Consider the following 18,120-nt stretch of genomic DNA (forward strand, 5'->3'; position numbering starts at 1 on the left):
TTTACTCAAATCCGACATCAATTCGACCCTCAAATCTTCAAATTAAACCAAGAGGGTTTTCAAAATTTTCCAACTTAATTCACTAATTAAATGTTAAAAACAACTATGAATTCGAGTAATTTTACTAATAATGAGTTAAGAACACTTACCCCTTTGTTTTCCTTGAAAATCTCCCAAAAGTCGCCTCTTCCTAAGCTCCAATCCGTCAAAAATGGAAAATGGGACGAAGTCTCATTTTCAGAACTTAAACTTTCTGCCCAGGCTTTTCTTCTTCGCGAACGCGGTGAGTGCCTCGCATTCGCGAAGAACAAAATTATTCCAGTCCAGATTCCTCCTTCGCGAAAGCGACATACCCCTCGCGCTCGCGAAGCACAAAGTGCCTCAATGCCTTTTACGTGAACGCATTCAACCAATCGCGAACGCGATGCTTCGTTTCCCCCTCACTACGCGAATGCGACACCCCTACGCGAATGCGTAGACCAATTGCATGGGGTTCTCGGCTGCTTCCTCTCTTCTTCGCGAACGCGTAACACCTCTCGCGTTCGCGATGCACACCCTGTCCACCCTTTGCGAATGCGTCCTCCTGTTCGCGAACGCGATAAAGGAAACCAGATGGTGCATCAGAAAAATTCCAGCAGAGTTCCAAGTCCAAAATCCAACCCGTTAACCATTCGAAACTTACCCGAGGCCCCCGGGACCTCAACCAAATACACCAGCAAGTTCTAAAACATGATACGAACTTAGTTGGACCCTCAAATTACCTCAAACAACGCTAAAACTACGAATCATACCCCAATTCATGCCTAATGAACTTATGAAAATTTAAATTTCTACAAATGACGCCGGAACCTATCAAATCAAGTCCGATTGACCTCAATTTTTGCACATAAGACATAAATGACATAACAGACCTATTTCAATTTCCATAATCGGATTCCGATCCCGATATCAAAAAGTCAACTCCCCGGTCAATTCCAAATTAAAATTTCTATTTTAGCCATTTCAACCTAATTTAGCTACGGGCTTTCAAATAATTTTTCGGACACGCTCCTAAATCCAAAATCACCATACGGAACTGTTGGAATCATCAAAACTCCATTCCGGGGTCGTTTATACATAAGTCGACATCCGGTCACTATTTTAACCTAAGCTTTAAAGCCTTGGATTTCATTCTTCCAAACTAACTCTGAAATACCTGAAAACCAAAACCGACAATTCACACAAGTCATAATACATCGTATGAAAGTATTCAAGACTTCAAATAGTAGAAAGGAGCATAAATGCCTAAAACGGCCGGTCGAGTCGTTACAAATTATTTCCTACAAATTCACACTGAAGTCAGGTGGAGACCAAAAAAAAAAAAAAAAAACACAACGAACATAATGGCTTTGAAAGTCATAGCCACTGTTCTCCTCTTTAATTTCTTATATTGGAACCAAAAGAAATAAGACATCAAATAATTCCAAAACTAAAGTTTTCAATACTTTTTAATCGCAGAAGTTAGTGCATCTTCATAGAGTAATATATTCACTTTAACTTCTAGTGCCCTTGCTATGAACACATTTTTAAAGGCTGTTCAAACAAAAACAATATGGAGCAAATTTTATTCCAACTGAAGATATGAAAGCAATTTCAATTCCAATACTATTTCTCTATGTTTCAGTGTAAAGACCCCATCAAATCAGAAAAGAAAAGTAATGATTTCGAACACTTCAAAAGAAATTCACACAAATAACATACATAGTTTCTTTGTTAGACAGTATTTTGTCTTCACAACACAGTTCCTATCAATTTTTTATGGTAACAACGCCAAAACACCAGAAGTAATTAAAGTTAAGTAATTAAAGTTTCCAATTACCAAGCAACTATGTTTCAATTAGAATTAAACACTGTGTTTGCTTTCCATGTTCAAAATCCAACTGTGAAAGAAAAAAAAATGGTTACATGTAATCACTAAAACAATGATTTGATAATCTTTAAAAAAAATCATAATTTTGTCATGATTCCGTACTGGCACATAAAAAAAAAGACAATACTTGGCCAAGTTTTGAGGCATAAATTGGTTTTTATGCCGAACGTCGATATTCCGATTCGGATTAGAACTTGTTCTTTTGCCTTTTAAAATAAATTTAATATAAAACAACACAACAAACAAGGCTCTCATCCATCATATTACAATAAGATACGTTTCAATTTTCTCTTAAAGTTATAGAAGTCATTTAATCAGGAAATGCTATTAGGGCACATACAATTTTTCATACAAATTGCGAACATCGAGTTCATTCGAACTCTCTGTTAATCAATGATGTAATAAAATTAATACTGATTGAAATTAAGTTGTGTATTCATCTCAATAGAGTACACTTCTAAAGCTCTGATATCAATGATGATTTAATAGTAATATGGATATCGAATTTGTGTACATATTAACAGCATCGGAAGATCGTTGAAATTTGTGTGACAGAAATTGCTCCACACTGATTCTATTTCACTTTGGAAATAGAATTTTGATTCCACAAACTAAGTGTCCTCTGTGTTTTTCTTTTTGAGAAGAAAGGAGAAGAGTTCTTTGTGTTTTTTCATGTGTCTTTGAAGAGAACATATTGTTCCCTATTTATTCAGAGTTAAGGAAGAAAGCAGTTCTAAAGAAAACTCTTCCCACCCAAATAACCGTATAGAATATGCTTTCGCGGATTCATCGTGTGGAATAACTTCTCATAAGAGGTTATTTAATCTTATCTATTCAAAAATAGGTCGGGTCAACCCACATGGAGTGACCCGCGATCCAAATAAAAAAATCCAACAAATTTGATTCTCAACGACGATATACCATCAACATCAATTGGATTTTTACAAGCCTTCATGTCCACAAATTCTATGGCTTAAACAATTCAAATCCTCCATTTTCTTTTCGTTGGCCTTAAAGATTATAGAATTGTGGTTATCGATAAAATTAGTTGTTGAATTGTTATATTAGATGGATTTGGAGGTTTTGACTTTTTGTAATTTAGGAAGAATAGAGTAGAAAGAGGCGGTTAAATAGATGAGGAAACTATAAAGGATGGCAGGAAGTAGCTTGTCACCAATCACCGTGTGAGAAATTAGTGAGCTTTCAAGAATGAAAATGATGGTGGTGGGTGAAAGATAGAACGCCGGGAATGTGGAGAGATGAGAGAAAGGTGTGGGATTTTATTTTATTTTTTTCTGAGAAAAAGAAATTGATTTGAAATTTTTATAACAATAATTTATGTAAAAGTAAATTATGATATGGATATTACTTATCTAGGTGGATCTGATGTGTCCTCCATATAAGGGAGAATGAACAACGCACAGAGTTGGATGTGTTTAAAATATTAATTTTGATCGAATTCAGGTGTTTAAATGAAATTTCGTGAAGTACGGGGAACAAAATATCAAACCAGAACAAGTAGAAGTGTTTCCTAGGCTATTCTGCCTTTTCTTAAACTCTTTGTCTGGCGACATATGTTCACACGAATTAAAATTGCATGGCAATTATGAGGTACGTTTGTCACTACTTTTTCCTTTTGTTTCAAAGTTTCCCTCCATTTATTTGATTTGCGAGAATGCCCATTTTTTTTTTACTTTAAGTTATATTACTTGTATTAATATAAAATAAGTTATATTCCACTTGCAACAACGATCTCACATATTTGGGAAAGACTTAAAATAATTTTTTTAATATATTTTTAAGTAGTTTATTTTTAAAATTTGTTAAATAGTGCATGTTTAGCCTCCATTAAATATTAACAAACTCTGACTATTAAATTTAACATGAACCATGAAATAAAATTTTGGCACTTCTTGTTTAAGATTTCTAATAAATTATATATACTCTCTCTATTCACTTTTACTTGATAACTATACTAAAAATATATTTTTATTGTTACTTGTCTATTTTAGCAAATCAAGAGAAAAATAATTTTTTTTTGTTTGATCCTTATCATTAACTACTCATTCCCCAATATTTTTTGAAAGCTATCATTATTATGGGTAAAATTATAAAATATATATTTTATTTATTTATTCTTAAAAGGGATGCTAAATCAAAAGTGGACAACTAAAAATGAAGGAAGCAAGTAACACATTTCATGCATAAAGTGGTCAAAACACACATTTCAATTATTAAAAGGTTAAATGTGCTTGATTAACAAATACTAAAGTACTATTATCTGAACTGCTAAAATAGACTTTATGTAGATCAATTAAGATCATAATACATTATAAATAAATGTGTGTGCGCGCGCTTGTGCTGATAAAAAGGCGTAGTATTTACATTTTAGAACCTAGCAACCAACCTAAATAGGCCATAAATTGACTATAAATAGGCCATTTCAACCGATTGGCAGTTCTTGGGAGTAATTATTTTAGTATTGCCATCAGCAAAGAGAGAGGTAAGTTTCTGCTTGAGCCTTCCCATCTCATTAGCCTCGAATTATGTTGGGAGGCATAAGTTCTTTCAAGAAGGTACTAGTCGGAGCATAATCCGCGTGAGCTGAGAATGAAATATAATGAACCTGCATATTAAGTGGAGCACTCAAGCCATTTTGTAAGGTGACTTCCTTCGGTTCATTGATGATAGTCTTCGCCAAGGTTCCTTCCACCATATACCCAGGTATAACACAAGCATTTTTCTTGTCAGAGCACCATTTATCGAACAGTTGCCTTGACAAACCACTTTGAAGACTGGGGTCTCGGCCTGTTTTCTTCACGGGAGTAGTCTCCTGTATAGAGAACTCGAACACCAGCAATATCAACCATAAACATGGCAGCACCAAGGACATGACCGGCAGTATAACACCAAAAGCGAATGCCATTTACTTCCATAGTCTGATGGAAGTCGACAACCTACAGAACAAGTTTTCATATGTCAAATAACCCTAGCCATATATGTTGCTAAATCTTTTAAAAAGAATGATAAAGTGATCCATTGATATGGTGGGAAAAACCCAGTATACAAGTGTTATGAAAAATGTAACAAAGTGGTGAACCTACATAAAAACATGGCTCTCTACAATATGAAATTAGAAACAAAAAAATAACTTTAAAACTGGTCTAACCAAAACATGAATTAGTGCCTATACTCTCTGACATTCATAAACTGCATGTATTTCTCCCAGATTGCAGATGTCCAATTGGCATGATGGCACATTCAAGGCACAATCTATCCTTTTCCTCAGTAAAAACATTAATTTTTTTTGATAACCAGTAAGAAGATTAATTTTAATCATTCATGGAACCCAGACGCTACAATGAATACACACAAAGGTCTGAAACTCTCTTAGCTAAATGAAAAGCACTATCTATCATCAATTGCTTCTCTAAGAAACATTTAATTCTAAGTTACATTTAACACTCTTCGGGACAATTAAACAAAAGGGAACCCAAAGAGTCCAAAAGATTTAAATTTCCACTGCACAACCCCTTATAGTCAAGAGAGATCAAATAACACAATCAGAATCCTACCTTCTCGGTGAAGAAATAACATATTGCCTTGATTCCATATTCCAGTTCATAGGCCAAGGAAACTTTTTTGTGTTAACGTTTCCATCGCATCCCCAAATTAGCTATACTCTACTCCTCCCACCATCCCTTCCCACCACTAACACCTCACCTCCACCCCAACCCCGCCTCCACACCGTCTATTCCACCACAATTTAATACTTTAGCAAATTGGTTTTTATATTGATTCATTTTAAACTTTCTAGGTAACTCTGTCCACCAAAGCTTGGATAAATGGGGACCTAGTATTTTTGCCTCCACTGGGAATCTGGGATAGGGGATTGGACTGATCTAGTTCATCTTATTATCTATTCTATGTGGTCCTGATTAGCAGTGAATTACTTGTGCACCCGCTAATTGTCTCTACAGTGCGTTCAAGTCCCTTGACATGCATATTAACTATTGACCATTTGTTTAGCTGTTTTTTTTTAATCCTGAATTTTTTTGGTTCCTTTTCCTTTTTATCTTACTCTAAATGCTTGCATTAACATGCTCTAATGCTTTGCAGTTTTTACTTAGATCATGCTGCCTCCCTCCCTTATTTCCTTGAAAAGGTTTGTTCAGGGGTTCAAAATCTTTTTTACTTGCAACTGTTTAGTACTTCTTTTGTTGATTCATATTAGCTTCTTTTATTTTCAGACTACATTTAAAGGGCGCGTATTTATGACTCATGCAACAAAGGCCATGTACAAGTTGCTTTTGTCAGACTATGTTAAAGTGAGCAATGCCTCGGTTGAAGATATGTTGTTTGATGAACATGACATTCTTCGCTCCATGGACAAAATTGAGGTTCGTTTTCAACATCCCATGATTGATCTCCAAGCAGTGACTGATTAGTCGTCATGCAGACACTTATGAATTTGATTCGTCATCATGTAGGCATACCATCACTTTGCATAGGGTTGTTGTATACTTGTATTTATCCCAGAGTTATAGGTTATGCAAATGAAAATGTCATCATGCTGACATTTATGCACTGAAGAAACATCTTTTACCTACTCTAGTATAAGGTTTCACATCGTGTTAAGTACTTTCGTGGAACAGAGGTAGCGCAGTCCAACTTAATTGTGGCTATCTGGCATATGAAGCATGCCCTCGATATTTTTGAGGAGATTGAGATTGTGGAACCTAATGCTAAGTTATTTCTAGGATAAGGGAGCATTTATCAGATCTTGGATGCTGCAGGAGGTTTTTTTGATAAGCCATTAGCTAGGATAGTAAGTTCCTATAGTATCATCATAATAGTTATTTGGACGTGCATTTTAGTGGTGCGTGGGCTCGTACATGAAGATTGAGGACATACTAAGATTCAGTTTCTTGCTTATATATGCAATATCGTATCACAGAGCCCTGGGCCGACCTGTAGGTATGCTAACGTAAAGCGAGGAGCCTGAACCTGCATAGATTATTGGTTATTGATGGATACTCATCTAAAGGAGATCTTCTTTCAGATATTATGTTTTAAGTTATGTATCAAAAAAGGGGAAAAAACTATCTTAATGGGATTTAACATACCTTATCAAAAAAGTAGTTGTCTTAATGGGAGAAATCCCTTTTCTTGAAAATATAAGTATGATATAGTTACTAATATCTCAAAAAATAACTTTTTCCTAAAAAAAAGTATGGTATAGTTACTGCGTCAAGTGTGGAGGTTGAATATAAGGATGTACATTGATTTCATATTAGCTTTTGATTAAAGTAGTTGGAAGAGGAGGTGAAGTTTGGGACAGCGATGCAGATTAAGCTGATTTAAGATAATCAAATTGCAATGCATATTCCTTTTAAGCCAATATTCTCATCTGCAGGAAAAAACAGTTTACATGTATGTCTTCATTATTTTTGTTAGCTTACTTAGAAATGCTTGTTAGTAATTATGATACTTCTCTTTATTTCATGTACCTTAGATTCCTATATGAGGAGCTCTTTCCTATACGCTTTCTTCTCTAATTCAATGGTAGCTTCTCTTTTATCATGTAATTAAACATTTTAACATGAAAATAAGTTCAAATGAAGCAACATGTTCGAACCCTGCCCCAGACAATAGCTTGGTATTTAAGTTGGGGAGTAGAGGGGTGGGCCCATCATCCACTTAGCTTCGAACCGTGCACCGCTGACCTCGATAATTTCTCAATTATCTAGTACGTGTGCTGGTGGGAGGTAGCAAGGATTATCCCATGGAATTAGTCAAGGTCCGTGCAAGCTCGCCCGGACACCATGTTTATTTAAAAAAAAATATCAGTCCACTCCCTCCACTCAACTAGTCAATCCTACCACGGCTCCATAAAACAATAAATAACTACAACAACAACAACAAACCCAGTATAATCTCATGAGTGGAATCTGGGGAGGGTAGTGTGTACACAGACCTTACCCCTGCCTTGAGGGTAGAGAGGTTGTTTCCGATAGACCCCCGGTTCAAGAAAAGAAAAAGAAAGTAGTAACAACCAGCAATACCAACAACAACATAATAAGAAAACAAGCAGTAACAATAACAAGATAATAAAAGCACAAGCAGTAACAACAACAAGTTAATAAGAAAACATGTAGTAATCAAGACTGTCAATAACCGAATACAAGGAAAACAATAAATAACTATTGAAATAAAAAAACAACTCTATCCAGGAACCATTGACATAATCAAAGCCACAACTTCACAATTGGAAGGGTGGGTGACAATTAAAAAGAACTACTAGTAAAGCTTTTTTTCTCTGAACATTGGCCGTTTTGCTTCTAATAACTCGTCAAGGGCTCTTTGAAGCATTCGTCCCCTATTTGCACCATTTTATCAATAATAACAAAAATAATTTCAAATAATGATGAGCTAGTCCATTGATGACTTCAAACCATTTGAAGTTTGTGCACTTACAAACATGTGAGAGTATAATCACAAAATGAAAATCTTCTTTTTCAACTGATAGGTATGTAATCACGAACATAAAAAATATTACAAGTCAGCGCTGAGAACGATATAATAAGTTACTTCCTTTGTCCCATATTATGTTTGAACCATTTTAAATGAGCAGAACAATAAAGAATTAGAAAATAGCACCTTTGGTCCTTACGTTACCAGTTAATTCCAATTTTAGTCCTTGTGATATTAGACGAATCACATTTAACCTTTAGTTAAACAATATGAGTACTTTTGGTCCCTTCACTAAAGGAACTTAAACAAACAACTGACAGTAGCTACTAAGAGGCGCAATTTGGATATTACAGGTACAACTTTCAGCAACAAAACCTCACAAAAGAATAATCTAATTCTAACATTTAATTAACATTGTCTCCCAGAAAAGAAACCCTTTTCCTCCCATCTTCCAACGAAAGATTAGGTTTTTTAGTTGGTTAATGGCAGTGCTTTTTTTTTTTCTTTCTCTGAGTCCTCTTGTATAAGAAGATCCGCCAAAAGCTCTACCAAGAACACATAGAATCGCCCAAACATAATAGCCCATAATATTAATTCTACTTAGTTGTGCATCTTCTTTCGTCTTTATAATTTGTTTTCGTCTTGCGTTGAAACTTAACCACTCTTCTTCTGGAGCCTTAGCAACATGAACATAAAGAATCAAACCAATATACAGTCAAAACTCAAAATAAGCTCCACCATGAATTTAGCTCAGATGAGCTTTGCATTTGTTTAAGCAATAGAACACTTTGGGAGAAGAAGTACCGTACTGCAATACCTATTCAATTTATAGAACTAAGGCACAGAAAACTTACTGGGTAATGAGAAGAACATCAATAGTTGAAGGATCAATTTCATCAAAATACGGCAAAGCAGCCATGCCTGAGTAAGCTGGACGAATGCCACAGTCAAACTGCCAAAAAACAAATAATCGAGTTCAGAACTTGTGGCCCAAAAAAAACGAGTTTGAAGAAGAATGACAAAGAGTGTAGCCTACCAAGACTCTTTTTCCTTTGAAAGACATGTAAACACATGACCGTCCCACTTCATTCCCAGACCCTAAAGGAGTGATCATGAGTTTATCTCCTTCTCTGTTAAATGCAGGACTAGGTCTCTTCAAAGATGACTGTGGTTGTCCAGTAGACGCCATTCTTACATCCAAAGAACATATAAATCAAATTATGAAAACACTAATTTTCATGCAAGAGATAAATAATAAGAAGAAATCCAAAATTTAACTGGTTAAACAATCATTCAGCTTCATTATACCAAAACCATGAGTGTCAAATGAATTCATCTAGTACGTGTCAATCCTAAATTAGTTGACAGCTATAGGAGTCCTCCGATATCCATTTATGCTCTATTCAACATAGTTTGAGGAATTTTAAGCTGGCTGCCAACCTACTGCAAAACCTACTTAGGGTCCATTTACTATATTGTGTGGTTCACGCAAAGAAAAGATCAATTAAAATAGGCGCTGATAGAATACTACTCAGTAAAATTGAAAACGAAACATTGAACAAACACAATCACGAAAAAGGCAATGTTTTTGGGGTAATTTTTACCAATGCCGGCAAAAAACGAAATTGGCAAGCGAGAAGAATGTTGAATCATCAAAAAGTTTAATATTACCAATAAGAACAACGATTCAAGAGAGAATAAGAGTTAGGAACCTGAACCCTAATAGCTTGTTTGGATTGTTGTTACATGTAAATGTATCGTATTGTATTGGATTGTATTATTTGATTAATACAGATAAATTGTGCCGTGCCAACAATACAAAGAATAAAATTATAATATTATTAAAAAAAAAAAAGTAGTGTAATGATAAAATATGGTTATTTAACAATAAATCAAGGACAAAACGAAAAGAAAAAGGCACCACGCCAAATTTATCGTTTTTGATGTTACGTACGGATATACAATATAATAAAATTAAATAACAATCACAATAAATATTATATTTAAAGTTACAATACGATACAATTACGTCTATTCGAACCATCCAAACAAGCTGCACGTACTGAACCGAAGACTGAAGATGCTTACAAGGTCTATTCGAGTATTAATTACTTCCGGCTGGAAATTCGTCGGGTTTTCACCGTAACGCCGCCCGAGGTAGAGAGGGAGAGGAAGCGCTGTTTTGCAATAAACGTTTGAAATTGAAATTGTGCTTACAAGCTCTCTTTTTCACTTTTTCACTTTGTCTCTTTATTTTAGGAATTATAAATTAAAATGGACCGGACCTGAGAAGTGTCCTCTTGTCCGGACGGATCGGACCGTCCCTCTGTTATGTTATTGAATTGAATGTTCTTTATATTTTTGGGATATTAGAAATCAACACGGAGAAGGAGAGAATGCATTCCAATTGTGGTGGAAGAAATTCATAAGAAAGAACACATGCCACCCTTATAAAAAAAGTTAAAAAGGGGTTTTATAATTATTGTCACACCTCCTTTTTTCCGGGATAGGGGATAGGAAGTTTTTCCAATTAAAGTGACATTATTCGAAATATGATTATTTATTTATTCAAAGTCGCTACTTGGAATAATTTATGGTATCCCAAGTCACCGATTTATTTTAGAATCCCAAATCGAGAAAATTTGACTCTTATTTATGGTCTGCGACACAGAAGACCGGGTAAGGAATTCTATTAACCCGAGAGAAGGTGTGAGGCACTCCCGAGTTCCGTAATTTTAGCACAGTCGCTCAACTATTAATAATTGGCCTAGTTATCTGATTTAATACATGTTTTAAACATATATGCGCATTTTTATTCCTTTTAACCGTTTTTAATTATTTATGAAACTTATTTGTACAAGACGCGATGTCGCAAACTCATTTATTTTTGTACATATTGCGAATCGCGTCACGTGAAACGCACCCGCGATTTACAACATATTTATTTTTATTATTATTCGAAGTTGAAGTCAAGTCACGTGAAACGCGCACTTGAGTTGGGGTTTACGTATCGTGATCATGCCACATGAACCATACTCATAGTCACGATGATTTATTAATCGCACCTAAAGCAGCTAGCATGTGTTCATGATTTATTTTTCCTTACGGGTTTGAGATTTGTGTAAGGTCAAGAGCTATGAAAATCAATTGTGGAAAATGGGTCAGCTTTTGCTCTTACTAAATTGGGCATGACAGAAACTATTTTGGACCAGATAAATTAAATTGGATCGTAGTATAATTGGCCATTTAAAGTCAATTAAAGAGTATGACCAGTTACTAGTTCATCAAGCTACTCCCTTATCAATTAGTCAATTGCAGTAGTACATGTTTCATTAAGTAAAGCCCAAACATCGGGACCAATCATTATTTTTTTAAAGTCCAAACCTCATATTTCAATTTCAACTAGCAGACATAGATTTTATCCCCAAAGTTCAAACATTCACTACGTGCCCAAAAATCATATTTTTTTTTATTATCAATCTTCATGTTAATCATCAATAAAGTAGCAAAATTTAACAAAGCTAATGAGACCTAACAATTAATACAGAAAAAAAAATTTAATTTTCATGAATCTAAATAAGATCAAATTAATATTCAAGCATAATATCTTAATAAAACAATGATGAGAGAAATGGAGCTTTACAAGACTGTTTTGAAGCTCTGATAATGGACAAGGATGTAAATGGAGCCTAGACCAAAATCGACAAATGGAGCTCGAACTCGACGACTCAACTTTGGAACTGTTATTTTCTATACAAAAGATGATTGTTTCGCTGGATTTTCGGCTCGTTTTTGTGGTGCTTTTTAGCTTGGTTTCCAGTTGGTTATGGGCTGGAGTTTAGGTGATAAATTGCTGAATTTTTTGAAAGAAAGCCGAAGAAAGAATGACACGAGTAGAAATTCCCTTATCCTAGAAGAAGAAAAATAAATTTCTCTCAATTCCCTCCCCCCGCTTTTTTTTCCCTCCTTCTCTCTCTTTTTTCATCACATTTCTCTTCTATTTATAAAAAAAAATTCGGAATTTTCAGTTATTTATTATTATTATTTTTTTTTTAATTAAAAAGAATTTTCACTTTCGATTTTTCTTATTTTTTTTTAAAAAATAATTCCCCACTTTCCTTTACTTTTATTTTTTAATTTCTCACTTTTTTTACTTTTAATATATTTAAAATCCCACTTTTTTATTTATTTTTTTATTTCACACTTATTTTACTTTTCTTTTTTTATTTCCTACTTACTTTTACTTTTTAAAAAAAAAATAAAATCAGATACCCTTAATTTTATTTTTTATTTCCAACTTTATTTTACTTTTCATTTTTAAAATTTTCACATTATTTTACTTTTATTTTTTTTAATTTTTTACTTTCTTTTACCTTTTTTATTAAATAATTTCTACCTACTTTTACTTTTACTTTTAAATTTTATATTTCTACTTTTCTTATTTTTTAATTCCTATCTGAAATTTGTTTTTTAAAAAATTATATTTATTTTCGGTTTTTAATTCATTTTATTTAAAAATAAAGATAATAATAATAATAAAAATAATATTAATAGTAATAATTGACCTTTTAAATTATTAATAATTTTTCTATATATATATATAACAAAGCTACAAAATATATATTAAATTCTGAAAATATTTACATAGTAGAAGGTGATAAAAATTCAAATATAGTCAAAAATTAGGTGCTCACAATTATTATTCCTTCCGGTTCACAATAATTGACTATTTTACCTTTGACACACCCATTAAAAAATTATGAACTCCTAGAGAAAAAAGATGTATTCACTAAATTAACTTTAATTAATTATTATCATGACACATTGGAATATGTAAATAAGGGCAAATTTTGGAAAAATAAAATTAATTCCTTCTTAATCAATTTAAAAAAGAATAAACTCTTTACAAATAAGGAAGCTCTTACTTTTAGGATTCCATAGTATGTTACTCTCTCCGGTCCATAATAAGTAATTTTTTGGTCTTTTTTGTGATCCAAAATAAGTAATTTTTTCATATTTCAAGAATGTATTAATTATTTTTTTCCTACATTGACCTTGGAGTAAAAAGTGTTGGAGTATGTGCTAGGAATGTTTATGTGAAGAGATAGTAAACGTTAATATGGCCAATAGCCAAAAAATTACTTATTTTAGACTGAAGGGAATATATTTTACATCACAAGTTTCAAAATATTTACAGCCATACAAAAGTTATGACATATTTTAAAAACACAAGTTTCAAATTTTTTATTCTTTTTCTTAAACTCCATGTAATGTTCACATGAATTAAAATTGCATGGCAGGTACATTTGTTACCACTTTTATCTTTTTGTTTCAAAATCTCCCTCCATGTGTTTGATTAGCGAGAATGCCCCTTTTTTCACTTTAAGTTATATATAAAATTGGTTATATTCCACTTGGGGAATGATCTCTTATATTTGGAAGAGACTTAGAATAATCTTTTAATGGAGTATATTTTTTTGAGTAGTTTATTTTTAAAAATTTGTTTAAAAGTGTATGTTTGGTCTCCATTAAATAACTCTGACCATTAGATTTAACGTGAACTTTGAAATAAAAATTTAACATATTTTGCCAAAGATTTCTAAAAGTAGTTTATATAAAACACATTTTATACATAAAATTATCAAATCACACATTTTAATTTTTAAAAGATCAAATGTGTTTGATTATATCAAAATCAAAATTTACAAATATTAAAGTACTATTATTTGAGCTGCTAAAATATAGATCAATCAAGATCATACACAGATTTGTGCTGATAAAAAGGATAACCAATAGGATAGTATTTAGATTGAAAAACCTAGAAACCGACATATATAGGACATAAATTAACTATAGTAGATGCCGAATAAGAAGACCAATTTGAATGTTCAAGAAAAAGCAGAACAACTATCAATGCTGAATATTCAAGAAAACAGAATGTGACTCCACCTTCTTATAATGTTAATGTAGAGGGTCAAGAAAAAGAAATAGAAGAAGCAAAAATAAAATTCAAAATTTATGAACAATAATGATAGCTTCTTATTACCCCCTGTGCAGTATGTGTTGGCTCTCATTATATTCTTTATAGTATAATTTATGAATCTTGAAAGCTAGTCCCACTTTAATCATATACTAACAAAGTTAAAGACTATTAAGTTTTGGGAGGATTAATTAATTTAAAGTGACATCATAAAAAAAATTGATATGTATGAATTTTTTTTCAATGGTAGAGGAGAACTTCCTGATGAGAATGATGATGAGGAACAATTATGAATATAATGTGTGTCTGAGAACCCATTAGCAAATATATAATAATACTCAGACCAACTTGCTGAGTACTCCTATTGGTAAGATCTTCGGGGCAACTAATGGACATGAAAGGAAAAAAGTCGAATTACATGAATTTATTGATCGTTAAGGCAGATTATGCCATATTGAAAAATATATGAGAATCACTAGAAGTCTCTCACTGTTTTTTCAGTACCGAAAGCAAAAGAAGAGATTACAACTGCTGCTGCTACTCACAATAATAACTGACAAGTACTCCTTCATCCTTAACTAGAAGTTTCGGGTTCGAGTCTCTGGGTATGGAGTCGCCTTTGTTAGAGAGCGCTTTACCCCTCAATGTGAGACTTTCCAACGCGAATCCGGATTTAATCGGGCCCCAATATGAATACCGGACACCGGGTGAAAAACCAAAAAAAAAATAAACTGCAAATTAAAAAGAAGGCAAAGGTGTAACTCTTGAAAACATTGTTGGAAATAAGAAATTACAGATTCATAGTGACAACTGACAAAGATATATAAAAGGGTGCAATCAAAGGATTTCAACAAGATTTATGCTTCACCGCAAATTTCTGATTAATTTACAGAAGATATATACTAGTCGTAATATACATTTATATAGTCACCAAATGCACTAGTCAATATTGTCGTGTAAACACCTCAAATGAGAAGAGCACTAGCTTAATTTCAGGTTATAAATGGAACTCGTTGTTGTTGCTAAAAGTAGGTAAAAATATTTGGAAAGCAAATTCTTCATTAGTGTTGGATGAATCTCTGATTTTTTGTTGATCGCAAAAATAATAGCCATATATGATGGTCTTCACACTACTTTTATTATGATGTATATAAAGATTTGGGCTTGTAATAAACTCTAATTTTATTGGCCAAAAAAGTGCTTTTGTGCACTAGCATACTAGCTTTTAAGCAGTTGACAAGATATTAGGAAGGTTAAAATTTAAATTATTATAATCATATACCTAAAATAATACTTTGAAACTAAAAGCTCGACTTACGTGATTGGTCAACAAGTTGAGTTAAATTAGAGATACATTCAATTTGAAGACTCAAAATTTGTTAACTTTCGTCTAATGAATTGTATTGTAATATGTTTCATAACAGCTTACAAAATAATTAACTTGTTGAATTGTGAAATATTACTTCCTTAGTTCAAGAAAAAGTACGTTACATTATTGACATTATAATATAAAATAAATTTTGGTCAGTCAAATTAGCGAGTAAAACATAATGCAAATTTGATTATTGACTCAATTCACAAAATACGTGTCGTATATTAGTTTATTTAACAAATTTTTTCTCATTCAGTGTTTATTATTTTCAATTGGGTAAAATCATTTAACTAGGCTGAATTGGCGCTGCCAACTCAACCAACTTGACTCTAATATTAAACATTAATAAACTATTTCAACTTTATCTGGTTGAGTTATCTTTTTAAATTGACGAGTCATAAATATACTTGTTTAAAACTTTAAATAATTAGTCTTAATTTGGATCAACATTTCTCTAATTTAGAACTTAAGCCCAAATTTTATATGCATTTTATCCAATACATATCTACAGCTTCACTCCTAGAAAGTAGAAACCATATTTCCGCACAATTTTTTTCCCCAAAACCTTTTCAATTATTTTTTCTGGAAAATTCCTATGAATTGCCAAAAAAATAATTTGGAGACGTTAGAACTAACTAACCAACCGACTTAAAAAGTTGGGATAGATTTGGTTATAAAATGAGAATTAGTGGCTCCTTTCTCAGTGAACTCTATTTCTTCTCTCATATCGTTCTCTCTCTCTCTCTCTCAAAATCAAGAATCGCCTGCATTTCATCATTTGGAAAGGAAGATGAGGAAGAAGAGCAAAGTAGATGTTCAAGAAAAAGCACAAGCAAAACCAACTTCATATACTGGTTCAAGAAAGCAGAATCTGATGGCTCCAACAGAAGCCACAAACGAAGCAAATTCATATACATTTCTAGGTCACAAGAACGTGAAAAGGCGGAAGAATATTAATCCATATTATAATGGAGATCGAAATATGTTGATGTATAGGAATTCTTTCCATGTACAAAGTCGTGAACAAGTGATGATCAGAGATAATCTCATGATTGAAAATAAAGAGTCTGTCACTGATGCTGCAAATTACTCAAAATCAAGTAAGGGGAGTGGAATCAAGAATTCATTTAAACAGATGATGATGCGTATTATCAATCGGTAAACACAAGAAACTACTTTTTTTTTTCTTTTTTTTTACTCTTGTGGGTGTTGATTTATTCAATAATTAATCAATTGAGTATATGAATCTTGAAAGTGGGTCTCAATTTAATTGTATACAAACATGGATAAGATCATTAAATTGCATCCTTGCTTCCTAATTTCTTATCTTATATCCAGAACTTGAACAATAATGATATATGAATTCTCTGACTGGGTTTGTTTCTAATTTAATTTAAATATAATCATTTGAGTATATGAATCCATTTTAATTGTATACAAACAGAGATATGGAGTCTTTGCTTCCTTTTGTTATCTTATATTATGGGGATTGGGGAGTGGAATCAAGAAGTTGAAAAACATAATGATACGTAGCGTAGGAACTCTATCATATTTTTTTTTTATCATTGTATTTGCAGAGGCAAACCAGCTAAGGAAGAAGGGCGAGTTTATAGTGTGTTTGAGAAAGCATTAACAGAGAAAGATGTTCAAGGCATGTTGCTGATTCCAGCGAAATTTGCACGCTATTTCCCTTCTTTTGATAAGACCATAAGTAGAACTAATGGACATACAAGGAGGGACGTAGAGTTACAATTTTTTGATCCTGGAGGCACATTTTGGGAGATCAAATGGGTTAAGGATCGTTCACAGTATTTTTTCAGTGGAAAATGGAAGGACATTGTTGCTGAACATGAGTTGAAATCAGGGGATGTTATTATCATTGAGCTTTCACATGACAAGCACTTTCCTATCAGATTTAAGAAGCAGAGAAACATTTTAGTGTGGGAACAACAAGTAGTCAAGGAGTCGGAGTCTACACATTAAGTGTCATCGGTGATTACTGTTTACCGAAATAAAAGAGTTCCTTAAGAATGCAAAAAGATTAATACTTCACTGCAAATTCCCATTTTTAGTTACTAGTAGTAGTATTACTTTCTTAGATCATATTAGTCATGGCAGCACAAATAAATCTTGTTTCATAATTCGCTCAAAATGGAAGAGAGTATTAGATTAGTATGCTGAACAAGTTGTTGATGCACAAGCTTCTTCGTATGTGGTGTCATTCTGTTGATACATTGTGCTCTATAATGTTCCCTTCTTTTGTTTTTCTTATCTCTTTTTTCCATGTTAGCACTTAGCACTGAGATTGGTTGGTATAACATGGAGTTTTAGTCTCCCTAATACTTGAAATTTTGCCCCTGTAATTCTATGATAAGATGGTGATAT

General features: G+C 32.9%; 3 protein-coding genes across 4 annotated transcripts; 2 read left to right on the plus strand and 1 right to left on the minus strand.

Moving 5' to 3' along the window:
• Nucleotides 1–2,915: 2,915 nt before the first annotated feature.
• Nucleotides 2,916–9,227, plus strand: LOC142171432 (cleavage and polyadenylation specificity factor subunit 3-I-like). The gene is made up of 3 exons (XM_075233793.1): nt 2,916–3,520; nt 6,029–6,074; nt 6,160–9,227. The coding sequence occupies exons 1-3, from the start codon at nt 3,507–3,509 to the stop codon at nt 6,355–6,357; spliced, it is 258 nt and encodes an 85-aa protein (XP_075089894.1). The 5' UTR covers nt 2,916–3,506; the 3' UTR covers nt 6,358–9,227.
• On the minus strand, nt 4,276–10,790 carry LOC107828028 (cleavage and polyadenylation specificity factor subunit 3-I-like). 2 transcript variants are annotated; one of them, XM_075233788.1, is made up of 4 exons: nt 10,472–10,790; nt 9,420–9,573; nt 9,238–9,335; nt 4,276–4,866 (listed from the first exon to the last, which is right to left on the minus strand). In XM_075233788.1, the coding sequence occupies exons 2-4, from the start codon at nt 9,570–9,572 to the stop codon at nt 4,836–4,838; spliced, it is 282 nt and encodes a 93-aa protein (XP_075089889.1). In that variant the 5' UTR covers nt 9,573; nt 10,472–10,790; the 3' UTR covers nt 4,276–4,835. The 2 variants fall into 2 exon arrangements, with proteins under 2 accessions (XP_075089889.1, XP_075089893.1); XM_075233792.1 differs by lacking the exon at nt 10,472–10,790 and adding an exon at nt 9,988–10,170.
• A 5,669-nt stretch (nt 10,791–16,459) lies between these two features.
• On the plus strand, nt 16,460–18,108 carry LOC107828029 (uncharacterized). Its single transcript, XM_016655277.2, has 2 exons — nt 16,460–16,893; nt 17,313–18,108. Exons 1-2 carry the CDS (start codon nt 16,526–16,528, stop codon nt 17,716–17,718), a joined length of 774 nt encoding a protein of 257 aa, XP_016510763.1. The 5' UTR covers nt 16,460–16,525; the 3' UTR covers nt 17,719–18,108.
• Nucleotides 18,109–18,120: the final 12 nt, after the last annotated feature.

Source organism: Nicotiana tabacum, chromosome 2 (genome assembly GCF_000715075.1).
Source record: "Nicotiana tabacum cultivar K326 chromosome 2, ASM71507v2, whole genome shotgun sequence".
Classification (NCBI taxonomy): domain Eukaryota; kingdom Viridiplantae; phylum Streptophyta; class Magnoliopsida; order Solanales; family Solanaceae; genus Nicotiana; species Nicotiana tabacum.

Bases quoted from the DNA above. Each gene is read 5' to 3' on its own strand.
- LOC142171432 (XM_075233793.1), top strand. The intron at 6,075-6,159 runs GTTTGTTCAGGG...TTTTATTTTCAG, and splicing joins TCCCTTATTTCCTTGAAAAG to ACTACATTTAAAGGGCGCGT.
- LOC107828029 (XM_016655277.2), top strand. From the start codon at position 16,526: ATGAGGAAGAAGAGCAAAGTAGATGTTCAAGAAAAAGCACAAGCAAAA. The intron at 16,894-17,312 runs GTAAACACAAGA...TTGTATTTGCAG, and splicing joins ATGATGCGTATTATCAATCG to AGGCAAACCAGCTAAGGAAG.
- LOC107828028 (XM_075233788.1), bottom strand. From the start codon at position 9,572: ATGGCGTCTACTGGACAACCACAGTCATCTTTGAAGAGACCTAGTCCT. The intron at 9,336-9,419 runs GTAGGCTACACT...GTTTTTTGGCAG, and splicing joins TCAAAGGAAAAAGAGTCTTG to TTTGACTGTGGCATTCGTCC. The intron at 4,867-9,237 runs GTAAGTTTTCTG...CTTGTTCTGTAG, and splicing joins GATGTTCTTCTCATTACCCA to GTTGTCGACTTCCATCAGAC.